The sequence below is a fragment of the Carlito syrichta genome, unplaced genomic scaffold (assembly GCF_000164805.1).
Source record: "Carlito syrichta isolate Samal-C Ts95f unplaced genomic scaffold, Tarsius_syrichta-2.0.1 Scaffold143017, whole genome shotgun sequence".
Taxonomy (NCBI): domain Eukaryota; kingdom Metazoa; phylum Chordata; class Mammalia; order Primates; family Tarsiidae; genus Carlito; species Carlito syrichta.
In genome coordinates, this window is record NW_007087113.1 from 24,039 (window position 1) to 35,395 (window position 11,357).

At 55.4% G+C, this 11,357-nt stretch overlaps 1 protein-coding gene across 1 annotated transcript in view; it reads right to left on the reverse strand.

Moving 5' to 3' along the window:
- Positions 1 to 11,357, reverse strand: part of CACNA1A (calcium voltage-gated channel subunit alpha1 A) — a gene marked incomplete at both ends in the record, with an annotated part of 213,447 nt that overhangs the window by 23,335 nt on the left and 178,755 nt on the right. The window contains 4 exons of the mRNA XM_021708598.1: positions 2,452 to 2,567; positions 2,720 to 2,785; positions 3,071 to 3,187; positions 8,398 to 8,403. Of these exons, the coding sequence (XP_021564273.1) occupies positions 2,452 to 2,567; positions 2,720 to 2,785; positions 3,071 to 3,187; positions 8,398 to 8,403 (305 nt within the window). The remainder of the gene's footprint in view (positions 1 to 2,451; positions 2,568 to 2,719; positions 2,786 to 3,070; positions 3,188 to 8,397; positions 8,404 to 11,357) is intronic.

Genomic DNA, 11,357 nt, shown 5'->3' on the forward strand with positions numbered 1-11,357 from the left:
GCAAAAAAAAAAAATAGCTGGGCATGGTGGCATGTGCCTGCCAGTTCCAGCTACTTAGAAGGCTGAAGCGGAAGGCTTGCCTGAGCCCAGCAGGTCGAGGCTGCGGGGACAGAGAGCATTCCACTGCACTCCAGCCTGGGTGACAGAGTGAGACTCCAACTCAAAATAAAAATAAAAATAAACGAATGTCTGCTTGGTGCAGTGGCTCATGCCTGTAATCCCAGTGCTTTGGGAGGTTGAGGTGGGAGGATTGCTTAAGCCTGAGAGTTCAAGGCTGCACTGTGCTATGATGGCACCACTGCACTTCAGCCTGGGACACACAGCAAGACCCAGTCTCCACAATAAAAGGAAAAAAAGAAAAAATGTTAATACCAATGCCCTACCCCCACAGACTTGAATTCATCTGGTCTGGGGTGGGGCCTGGGGACAGTATGTTTTCAAAACTCCCCTCCTGCCAGGTGATTGTCATCTCTTACTATATTCTCTCTGTATTATCCTGCTCCAGGTACAGAGGGCTCTTCCCTCAAACATGTCAGCCACACTCCTGCCTCAGGGCCTTTGCACCAGCTGTCCCTGCTCTGCCTGGACTACTCTTTCCCGGAAATCCACATGGCTCCCTCCCTGACCGATTTCTCTCAAATGTTACAGAGAGGTGTGACCTCCTGGTCCTCTATTCTCTTTCTTTTTGTTGTTAGATTAAAATAACATTTTTTTGGTCAGGTGTGGTGGCTTATGCCTGTAATTCCAGCACTTCGGGAGATCGAGGTGGGAGGATCACTTGAGACCAGGAATTTGAGACCAACCTGGACAACATAGTAAGATCCCTGTCTCTACCAAAAAGAATTTAAAACAATTTTTTTTTTTTTGAGTTGGAGTCTCATTTTGTCACCCGGCCACCGCAGCCTTGACCTGCTGGGCTCTGGCGATCCTTCTGCCTCAACCTTCCAAGTGGCTGGAACTACAGGCGCGCACTACCACGCCCGGCTAATTTTTTGATTTATTGTAGAGATGAGGTCTTGCCAAGTTGCCCAGGTGGGTCTCGAACCCGCAGGCTCGGGCAATTCACTCACCTCGGCCTCCCAAGGCGCAGGATTACAGGCTGAGCCACCAAAGCCTGGCTAAAACAATTTTTTATTGCAGCAAAACATACACAGCATAAAATTCATCATCTTAACCATTTTGAGGTGTGCAATTCAGTGGCATTGAGCACACTCACATTAACATGCAACCATCACCACTATACACCTTTCTATCATCCCAGATATTCTGTACCCGTTAAGCAATAACCCCGTTCCTTACTCCTCCAGCCCCTGGCAACCTTGATTCCACTTACTGTCTCAATAATTTGGCCATTCTTGGTGCCTTACATAAGTGGCATCATCCAGTATCTCTCCTGTGCCCTTATTCCATACTTTAAAAAAATTAAAAATTATTATTATCATTTTGCAGACATATTCTCACTCTGTCACCTGGGCAGGAGTGCTATGTCGTGATCATGCAATTCTCCTGCCTCAGCCTCCCGAGTAGCCAGGACTACAGGTGCGTGCCACCACACACGGCTAATTTTTTTGATCTTTTTGTAGAGATAAGATCTCACTATGTAGCCTAGACTGGTCCCAAACTCCTGGCCTCAAGCGATCCTCTCACCTCAGCCTTCCAAAGTGCTGGGATTACAGGCGTGAGCCACCGTGCCCGGTCCAGTTCTCTCTCGGCTTTGAATTGTATTCTCTTCTAGCCTCCTCTATAATTTGCTTACTGGCTGTCTGTCTTCTCTATGGGAATTTAAACTGAAAAAGTCTCCCTCGGCTTAGTTTCCTGCTTATCCTAGTGTTTATAGCAGTGCCTGGCGTACAGCAGGTGCTCAATAAGCCTCCGCTGAACGAGGGAAGGAACCCTGATGTGCAGCCCGGACGAAGACCCAAGAATCAAGCCTCACAGTCTGTAAGCCTCATCTCCTCATCTGTCAGAGGGGTTGCCAAGAATCCCCACCTAACGGGGATAAGGTCTAGAAAATGCCTTCCATGATGGCATCCCGGGGTTTCTGCCAGGACCCCAGGGCCCTGGGAAGGCCATGCCAAGCTGCAGGGAAAAAGCGTGAGGACACGCCCCCACCGGAAGCGGAAGCTGAGGGCACGCCCCCACCGGAAACGAAGGCTGAGGGCACGCCCCCTCCGGGAACAGAAGGCGGACCTGCTCCTGCGGGAAGAGAAAGGTGAGGACACCAGCCTGCCTGGAGAAGGATGAGGACACGTCCCCTACTGGAACAGAAGGAGGAAGGCCGAACCTTACCGCAACAGAAGGATGAGACCTGCCCCTAGCAGAAAATAAGCATGAGAACATGCCCTTTAACGGAACAGAAGGAAGAAAGCACACACCGCCTCACCGAAAGAGAAGGGTGAGGGCACAATCCCCCCGCCAGAAGAGCGGGATCAGGGCACACCCCCATCTTACCGGAAGAGAAGCATGAGGGCCTGGAAGAAGGTCCGGAAGTTATTGTGCTCAGTGATTTGGAACTCATCTTCGTCACTGTCCTCGTCCTCCACGTCGATACCAATGTTGCCAAACACCTGAGGAGTTGGGGGGTGACAACCAGAGGCAGCTGTGCGCTCAGTGACTCTGGAAAGCTCAGCCCAAATTCTGGGCCTGCCACTGGGAGCCAGGCTCCCCTAGAGCCACCCCCCCCCCCCGCCTGAGGATGCCTGGTCTCCCTGGGGCTTACCTGCATCCCGATGATGGCGTAGATGAAGAAAAGCATGGCAATCAGCAGACAGACATAGGGCAGGGCCTGGAGGGAAGGAGACGGTGACGACGGGCGGGGGGCTGATGTCCCTCCCTTGCTCTGTGCTCCAGCCCCTGGGATGGGTGGCCACGTGCCAGGGCTGGGGGCATCTTTGGGGGCTCTGGGAGGGGGCCCTTAGAGCACTGAAGACACACCAGGGGCAGGATGTCAGACAGGAGCCCTACAGACGACAGCTTCTCAGCAAGGCCACACCCTAGAAGGGTGTCTGCGTCCACCCAGAGCACACGGCCCTCCTCAGCCCCCGTGCCAGCAGTGGGGGCAGGGGCTCACCTTGAAGGACTGAACGAAGGTCCAGAGAAGGATGCGGATGGTGTAACCCTGACGGAGGAGTTTGATGAGCCGGGCAGCTCGGAAGAGGCGGAGGAAGCTCAGGTTGATGAAGTTATTCTGGGGAGACGGAGGAAAGTGGTGACCATCCACCCCCCCTGAGGGGCTCAGAGTTGTCACCACTCACAGAGGCCCCTACATGAAGCCAACCAACAGGAAAAAAGCAAGCAAGACCCCAAATAAGGAGGGAGAGGAGAGAAAGCACTATTAATGCAATGGTGCAGAGGAAAAACTCGAAAAAGGAACGGAGTCGGGGCGAGAGGGTGGGAGGGAGGAAGGGGCATCAACTCAAAAGCATAAGCCCACCCTGCTAGCCCCACCCGCAATGGGGAAAAGGAAAGAAGGAGGGGATAGGAGTGGGGGTAGGGAAGAAATAACAAAAGAACAAGGAAAAGAAAATATATCCGAATCATCCAATCAGGAAAAAAATCGAGATGTTTTTGTTTCTCCCAACAACCAAATGCACTGAGACAAGAGGACACAAGCAGGTCAAGTTGCGGATCCATCACACGTGTACGATGCACAAACACCAGGGTGGGGCAGGGGAGGGACCGCCAGCACGCGCAGGCCTGGGGACATGTGCGGGTTCCGAGGGCATGTTACGCTCCGGGCCAGAAATGCATCTGTCACGGGACTCACCGGGCACCCTGCCCTGCCCTGCCCTGCCGAGCCGCCCACCCACTCCTGCCCGCCCTGACCTCACCCCACGGCCAAGAGGAGCAGCGGCTCGAGCCAATCGGGAGAAGCAGAAGAGCATCTTTTCTTACCCCCTTGGCGAGCGGGAATGGGGAGGACAGGAGGGAGCTGGGGCTGTTCGGCTGCAGGGTGAGTCCTCGCTGCCCGCTGAGTCGGAGAAGATGCATTTGGGGCCCATTTCCCCCCTCTCAGGGATGGCTTCTCAGCTTCTGGGGCTGGGTGGAGTAGCACGGGACCAGGCCTGCAGGAAGCAGGAAGTACTCAGCTCCCGTGGGTGGGTGAGCTCAGAATCCGCCTGGGCCCGCTGGGGGCCGGTGCTGGGGGCTGGGAGGTGGGGCCATCCCTGCCCCCAGGACCTCCCTGGGTAGCACCTGCCTCTGCTCAAAACCCCCCCGTCTAGTCACTGCCTCTACCTCCTCCCGTCCAAGCTAGGAGAACTGGGAGGGGGGTCCATAGAGTAGGGGGTGGGACAAGAGATCTGCTGGAGATGGTGGGTATTGGCTGCCTGTGGAGTGTGACCATCTTGGGGTTTCAGGGGACCCTGGTTGGTGGGAGGCTAGAAGTCACAAAAGGACCAAATTTGGTCTGACAAAGCTATTTTGTGGGGCCAGAGCAGTTTTTTGTTTTTGTGTCTTTTTTTTTTTAATAGAGATGGGGGTCTTACTATGTTGCCCAGGCTGGTCTCGAACTCCTGGCCTCAAGTGATCCTCCTGTCTCAGTCTCCTTGGATTACAGGCGTGAGCCACTGCATTTGGCCCGTTTTTGTTTTATTTTGTTTTTTGAGTTAGAGTCTCACTCTTGCCCAGGCTGGCGTGCAGTGGCATGCTCATGGCCACCGCAGCCTCAACCTGCTGGGCTCTGGCGAGCCTTCCAAGTGGCTGGAACTTCCAAGTGGCTGGAACTACAGGCGCGCACCACCACACCTGGCTAATTTTTAAATTTATTGTAGAGATGAGGTCTCGCCAAGTTGCCCAGGCCGGTCTCAAACCCGTGGGCTCAGGCAATCCTCTCACCTTGGCTTCTCAAAGTGTTGGGATTACAGGCGTGAGCCACTGTGCCAGGCCTCGTTTTTGGTTTTAATTAAAAGTTGCTGCCATGGTTCAAACAGGAGATTCTGGCCACCAATCTGGCTACCTAGAAGCAGGCCACATGCTCTCCAGTTCTGCAAGGTCCTCAGGTTCTAGAAATGGCACCTGCATTCCTGGTCTACTGGTGTCTGCGTGGCCCCCAGAGGCATCTGAGTCTGAGTCCTGCCTCAGGCAGGCAAGGAACCCTCCTTTGCTGGCCAGGACCCAGCAGGTTGGGGGCAGGAGAGGCACAGGGTGTCCCTGCAGAGAGGGCCTTAACTCTCTGCTCTGTGGGATTTGTGGGAGCCCTAGGTACAGGCCATTTAGAAAGATTTAACATGGCCTAACTCTCCGCCCCAAAATGGCACAGGGCGACCCTACAGTGACAGCATCCTTCCTGGTTCAGGAGTGTCTGGTCCGGGGGACTGGTTATATGTGGGCCTCCTGGCGGCTCCCAGAGGGCTTCCCCTCTATGGGTCTGGGGTCTCGCACTGGCTCTTGCCCGGGAGCTGAGAGGTAGGGGCTGGAGTTCAGGGAATTTCTGAGGCAGTCAAGAGGACCTGGGGTTGCTGGCAGGGGACATGTCAGTAAGTCCCTGGGCGTCTAGGATGGGGAGAGAGGCTGGGGGAGCCTACCCTGACCACTTTGGGCCCGACTGCTATGAGAATGTCCCCAGCACCTCAGACAAGCCCCCAGACCCACCTCAGCAGAGAGAGTCACTCTCTGTGCCCCACTGACCTGACCCTGTCCCTGCCTGGCCACCCAGCTCCACCGGGGGATGGGGCCCACGGCTCAGGTGTCCCCAGCCCCCTCCCACTCATCCCCAGAGCACGAGCCATCCCTTCCACGGGGCGGATCATAACATGTGAACTCGGGGCATGCAGAGGCGGCAGGTCCTGGGAGCAGCCTCGGGGCTCAGGCGGAGCGGGGTGGGGGCGGCCACCATGCAGGGAAGCAAGGGACCCGGCAGACAGCATGCAGCCCTCCTGGGGTGGGGAGGGTGACACACGAGGGAGGGGCGGCGGGATGGGAGAGGTCTGGTTGTGGGGTGGGCGCCTTTGGCCCTGTCCACCCTCCATCTCTTCTCTGCGCAGGCCCTGGGCCCCCAATGAACTCCTTCTCCCTAGCCCGAGGTGGGGAGCTTCCTCTCCTCAAAGCCTGCCCTGGGCTTCTGGCTACAGTGGGCTGGGCCGGGCACAGGCCCAGGAGGTGTGAGTACAGCGTGCTTGCCATTCTCTCTTCCAGGGTCCTCCCTGCTCAGGGGCAGGCGTTCCCCGGGCGCTCATGACCTGGAGACCACCCCCCAAAGGCTCCCGAGAAGTCCTGACCTCACCTGCAGCACCAGCACCCATGACCACCTGCCCATCTGGCTTCTCTCAGGTGTGGGTGTGGTGTCTTGCTCCTAAAGACACCACACCCACACCTGGGTTGAGGTCTCACTTTTTTGCCCAGGCTGGAGTATAGTGGTATGATCACAGCTCACCACAGCCTTAACCTGCTGGGATCAGGCAATTCTCCCGCCTCAGCCTCCCCTATTGAGACATGTGCCACTATGCTTAACTTTTTGGATTTTTTTTTTTTGAGTTGGAGTCTCACTCTGTCACCCTGACTGGAGTGCAGTGGCCGCTCCCGGCCACCGCAGCCTCGACCTACTGGGCTCCGGCGATCCTTCCGCCTCCGCCTTCCGAGTAGATTTTTTGGATTTTTTAGAGAGATGAGGTCTCTCTGTGTTGCCCGGGCTGGTCTCAAACGCCCAGGCTCCAGCGATCCCCCTGCCTCGGCCTCCCAAAGTGCTGGGCTTACAGGTGTGAGCCACTGTGCCCGGCCTCCTCCCAGTTTTGAGCCAGTCCTGAGTGCCCAGGCCCCATCCCTGGTCCTGCAGAGACCACCCCCGAGGTCCTCCTGCTGGGCTGCTCCCTACTTCCTGGGTGATCCTGCCTCATCACACTTCCAGTCGCACCTCTCCTGCTCCACCCCCTCCCAGGCCTCTCCTGGTTCTCAGGATAAAGCCCAAAGGCCACAGTAAACCTCCCCCTCCACCCTGGGGCCCTCTCCCCTTCTGCCTGAGTCAGCTTTCTCTGGGTCAGCCTCCCCGGCTCTCTTTGAGCCAGCCACCTCTCCACTTACGGATCCCAACCCTCACACACTCCATCCTGCCACAGGGCTTTTGCACATGCTGTCCGGGGCCCAGAGCGCCCTTTTCACCTCTCTCTGCCTTGCGAATGCTGCTCACCCTTCGGCTCACAGTGCAGGTCCGATTTTTGAGTGGGGTGCAGGGGTTATCACCTGACTGTGTGTGGGGGAGAGTGACGGAGTCCGCTTCTGCCAGCACTCCATCTGTGGCACCAGTAGGGGCCCACTAAACATCAGGGGGTGTGTGCACATGTACTGTCTGCAGGGAAGGGACCCCGGAGCAAAGATGCCACTGGGGCTCTGTCAAAGGGCCTCATCTGGTGCAGGGGGCAAAGGCAGGTGGGGTGTAAGAGAATGAGGGGTGTGCCCAGAGTGAGGGGTGGGGGCGGGAGAGAGTGTGTGCAGTGTGTGCTGGGCTGGGGTGAGTGGATGTCAGAGGGAGTGGAGCGTGTGCGTGAGACACAGACACAGGGAATCAGAGGCCAAGAGGGAGGGGGGGCCGTGGCTGTGTGTGTGGTCACTGTATGTGCAGTGACAGTGCAGCGGCCACATGTGCGGTAACTACACCTGCAGTGATAGTGTGGTGGCTGTGTGTGCAGTGACTGTGTATGTAGAGTGACTTTTGTGTGCCATGACTTGTTGTGCACGGGAACTTTGTGCGGTGACTGTGTATTCAGTGTCTATGAGTGCAGTGTCTGTGTGTGCAGCGTCCGTGTGCACATTGGCCATACGTGTAGTGTTGGTGTGTGCAGCGCCCATGGGTGCCGCGACTGTGTGTGTGGCAAGCATGCACGCGTTGTGCAAAGCTCCAGGAGGGGACCTCAGCAGACCCCCAACTGAAAGTCTCCAGACTGAGTTCCCTGCCTGAGAGCTTCTGCTCACCTGTTGCCTCCTCCCTCAGATTTGGAGAGCCAAGTCTCTGATGGCTAAGGCCCGAGAGCACGTGGGCTTGGGACTGGGGTGGAGGCCCGCAGGAGGGAAAAAGCCAGAAGGGCAGAAAGGGGCTGGCATCTTTCCTGGGAGAGAGGTGGCTGAGTGAGCGTGCCCCCTCTGATATTTCCGCATGGACGGGACAGTGTGTGTGAGATGGGGTGAGAGGGGGGATACTGCACAGGGGAAGAAAGCCTTTCCTTTCTCTGCAGAAGAGGAAAACCCAACCAACCCGCCAGAAACCCCCCTCGAGAACCCAGTAAAAACAACCAGAGAGTCTGCAGGAAGGAGGAGGCAGAGAGGCTGGGGGAGGACGGACAGACAGTCGGGAGGGGCGGGGAGTGCGGCCGGCATCCCACGCGGGAGAGGCGGGTGTGGCATGCAATGCCTATGCGTTCACAGTTAATGTAAGGCATTTAGACTTCAGAAAGAAGTAAGACCAACCGGATTCTAGATGCAGATGTAGAAGATGGGGGGACGGGCGGGCGGGGGCAGTTGGGGAGGCGTGTTCAGCGTTTTTAGGTTGATTTGTAACCAATGCCAAAACACCAATGGGTTTCGGTTCCCGGGCGGGGAGTGGGGGTGGTGGTGGCGGTGGGTTGGGAGATAAGTCATTGGTGTATGAACACACAGACCACGTCATGGATGAACAAATGAATTTCATAGTGCATTTTGATTGGATGAGTTTTTCAGACGGCGTTGCGCCAATATACAGTTTTAAGAGCAGGCATGAAAAAAGACAAGACAAGAAACAGTCATTATCCATTGCACACAGGGCAAACCCACGTCACCCGGCCACTTGGGGCGGCGGCTGAGACCCACAGGCAGAGCTGGTTGTTACTGCCACACGCCCTCGGTCCCTCCCCTCCCCCGGGCCCTGGGGATCTGCCTTCCCGAGGGACCAGCTGCCCCTGCCTCAGCCTGGTGGAGCCCGCTCTTATACCTGGTGGGCTTACCTGGGAGGCAGACAAGGGTGACTGTGACCTCCTCGCCCACCGGGGCAGGCCTCCCCTACTCCGGGCTGGGAGTGCATCCTCCAAGAGGGGCCCCGACACCCGCCCGCTATCTATCCCTCAACGCGATTATAGCTCAGGGCTGGCTAACCCACTGCACACTCAAGTACAGTCACAGTGATAATAACAATAGCAATAATCAGCCACTGTTTGCAAACTATTTTCTGGAAGGTTCTGTGCCAAGCACTTCACGTCGATTGCTCTTTTTGTTTTTTTGAGTCAGGGTCTCACTTTGTCACCCAGGCTAGAGTGCAGTGGCATGATCAAGGTTCATGCAGCCTCCACTTTCTGGGCTCAGGTGATCCTCCCACCTCAGCCTCCAAAGTAGCTGGGACTACAGGCATGTGCCACTATACCTGGCTAATTTTTAAATTTTTTTTAAAGAGTAGAGAGAGAGATTTATTAACTGATTTTTTTTTAATAGAGGTGAAGTTTTGCTATGTTGCCTAGGCTGGTCTTGAATTCCTGGGCTCAAGCAATCCTCTCATCTCAGCCTCCCAAAGTGCTGGGATTACAGGCTTGAGGCATCATGCCTGGCCAATTGCTCTTACTTGTAAAAAGTTGCCATCTCCTTCCCTCCAGCCCTAAGGTGGCAGGCATTCTGCATTCCTGTTTATTTTGCTCCTTTGCCCTGCCTCCAGCACCTATCGTGTGCCTTATACACAGTAGGTGCTCAATGCATGCCTTTGGAATGTGAGTCTTGCAAGGATCTGATGAGGTTGGTTCTAATGACCATCCCCATTCTACATGAGGAGAGGTTAACACACATCCAAGATCAAACAGCTGATAGGAAGGGCTATTTGGCTACTGCAATGGTCCTAGTGTCCCTGTAGTAGTCCCAATGCCCCATCTTCCTGCCAGCCAGGATAACAGGCCCTTAGAATCCAGCCCTACATGGATCTCTTACTAGTGACTGGAGGCTTCAACCAACTTCTTTCACCTACCTAGCTGGGGGAACTGGGCCACTACTCCCAACCTCTTGAACCAAAGGGACACTGGTTCAAGGCTATCTTGTGCTCAAGCTGGATGAAAAAATATTCTGGCTGCCAGCTGGAGCTCCAGGCCTCTCGAGAAATTCAGGACAGAGGATGAGGGTCAGGCTCTGGCCCTCTACCGGGGAAGAGTGAATGGGTGGGAATGCCCCAGTGGGCGTGAACCCTCTATTGCAGTCGTCCTCAACCTTTTTGGCATCAGGGATCAGTTTTGTGGAGGACGATATTTTCATGGCCTGGGGGCGAGGACTGGCTTTGGGATGATTCAAGGGCATAACATTTATTGTGCACCTCATTTTTATTATGATTACATTGTAATATATAATGAAATAATTATACAACTCACCATTAAAAAAAAGAGGCACGGATGGAAGTGGTAAATAAAATAATGGGCAGATCACGAACAGACTAAAATAAGTGTTGGATTCTGACTTAAAGCCTGCTACCACATGCAGCCGCACAATTGAAGTACATCAACTCAATGTCACTCACTGATTTTTTTTTTCTAAGTCCGAGTCTCACTCTTGCCTAGGCTGGAGTGTAGTAGCACAGTCACAGACACCTCAGCCTCGACCTGCTGGGCTCAGGCAGTCCTTCTGCCTCAACCTCCCAAGTAGTTGGAACCACAGATGTGTGCCACCAGGCCTGGCTCATTTTTAAATTTATTGTAGAGACGAGGTCTCGCCACGTTGCCCAGGCTGGTCTCGAACTTGTGGGCTCAGGCAATCCTTTTCGCCTCTGCCTCCCAAAGTGCTGGGATTACAGGTGTGAACCACCATGCCTGGCTACTGATAAGGTTTTGACATGGGTCTGCGAGTCAAGGACTTGTTATAGTCTCTGTGCAGTCCAACCTCCTTGTCGTGTTAATCTGTATCTGCAGCCACTCCCCAGCGATCACATCACTGCCTCTGGTCCACCTCTGATCATCAGGCATTACAGTCTCATAAGGAGTGCGCAACCTAGATCCCTCACACGTGCAGTTCACAGTGGGGTTCACGATCCAATGAGAATCTCATGCCGCTGCTGATCTGACAGGAGGCAGAGCTCAGGCGGTGATGCCAGTGATGGGGAGTGGCTGTAAATACAGACGAAGCTTCGCTGGCTCACGAGCCACTCACCTCCGGCTGTGCGGCTCCATTCCTAACAGGCCATGGACCGATACTGGTCCATGGCCTGAGGGTTGGGGACCCTTGCCCTAGAGGGAAAGTTCTGGGGGGGGGTCGAGGGAAGGGGGCATTCTGGGCTCACTGGAGCTGAAGGCAAAGAAGTGTGGCCAGGAAACCCCTTAGGGGGTGGGGACACACCGGGGAATGGACCCTTTCTGGGTAGCTCCTCAGGGCCCCCGGCCCTGCAAGATGGAAGAATGGGCAAATGGATCCCTTTCTGCGGGGGGGGGGGG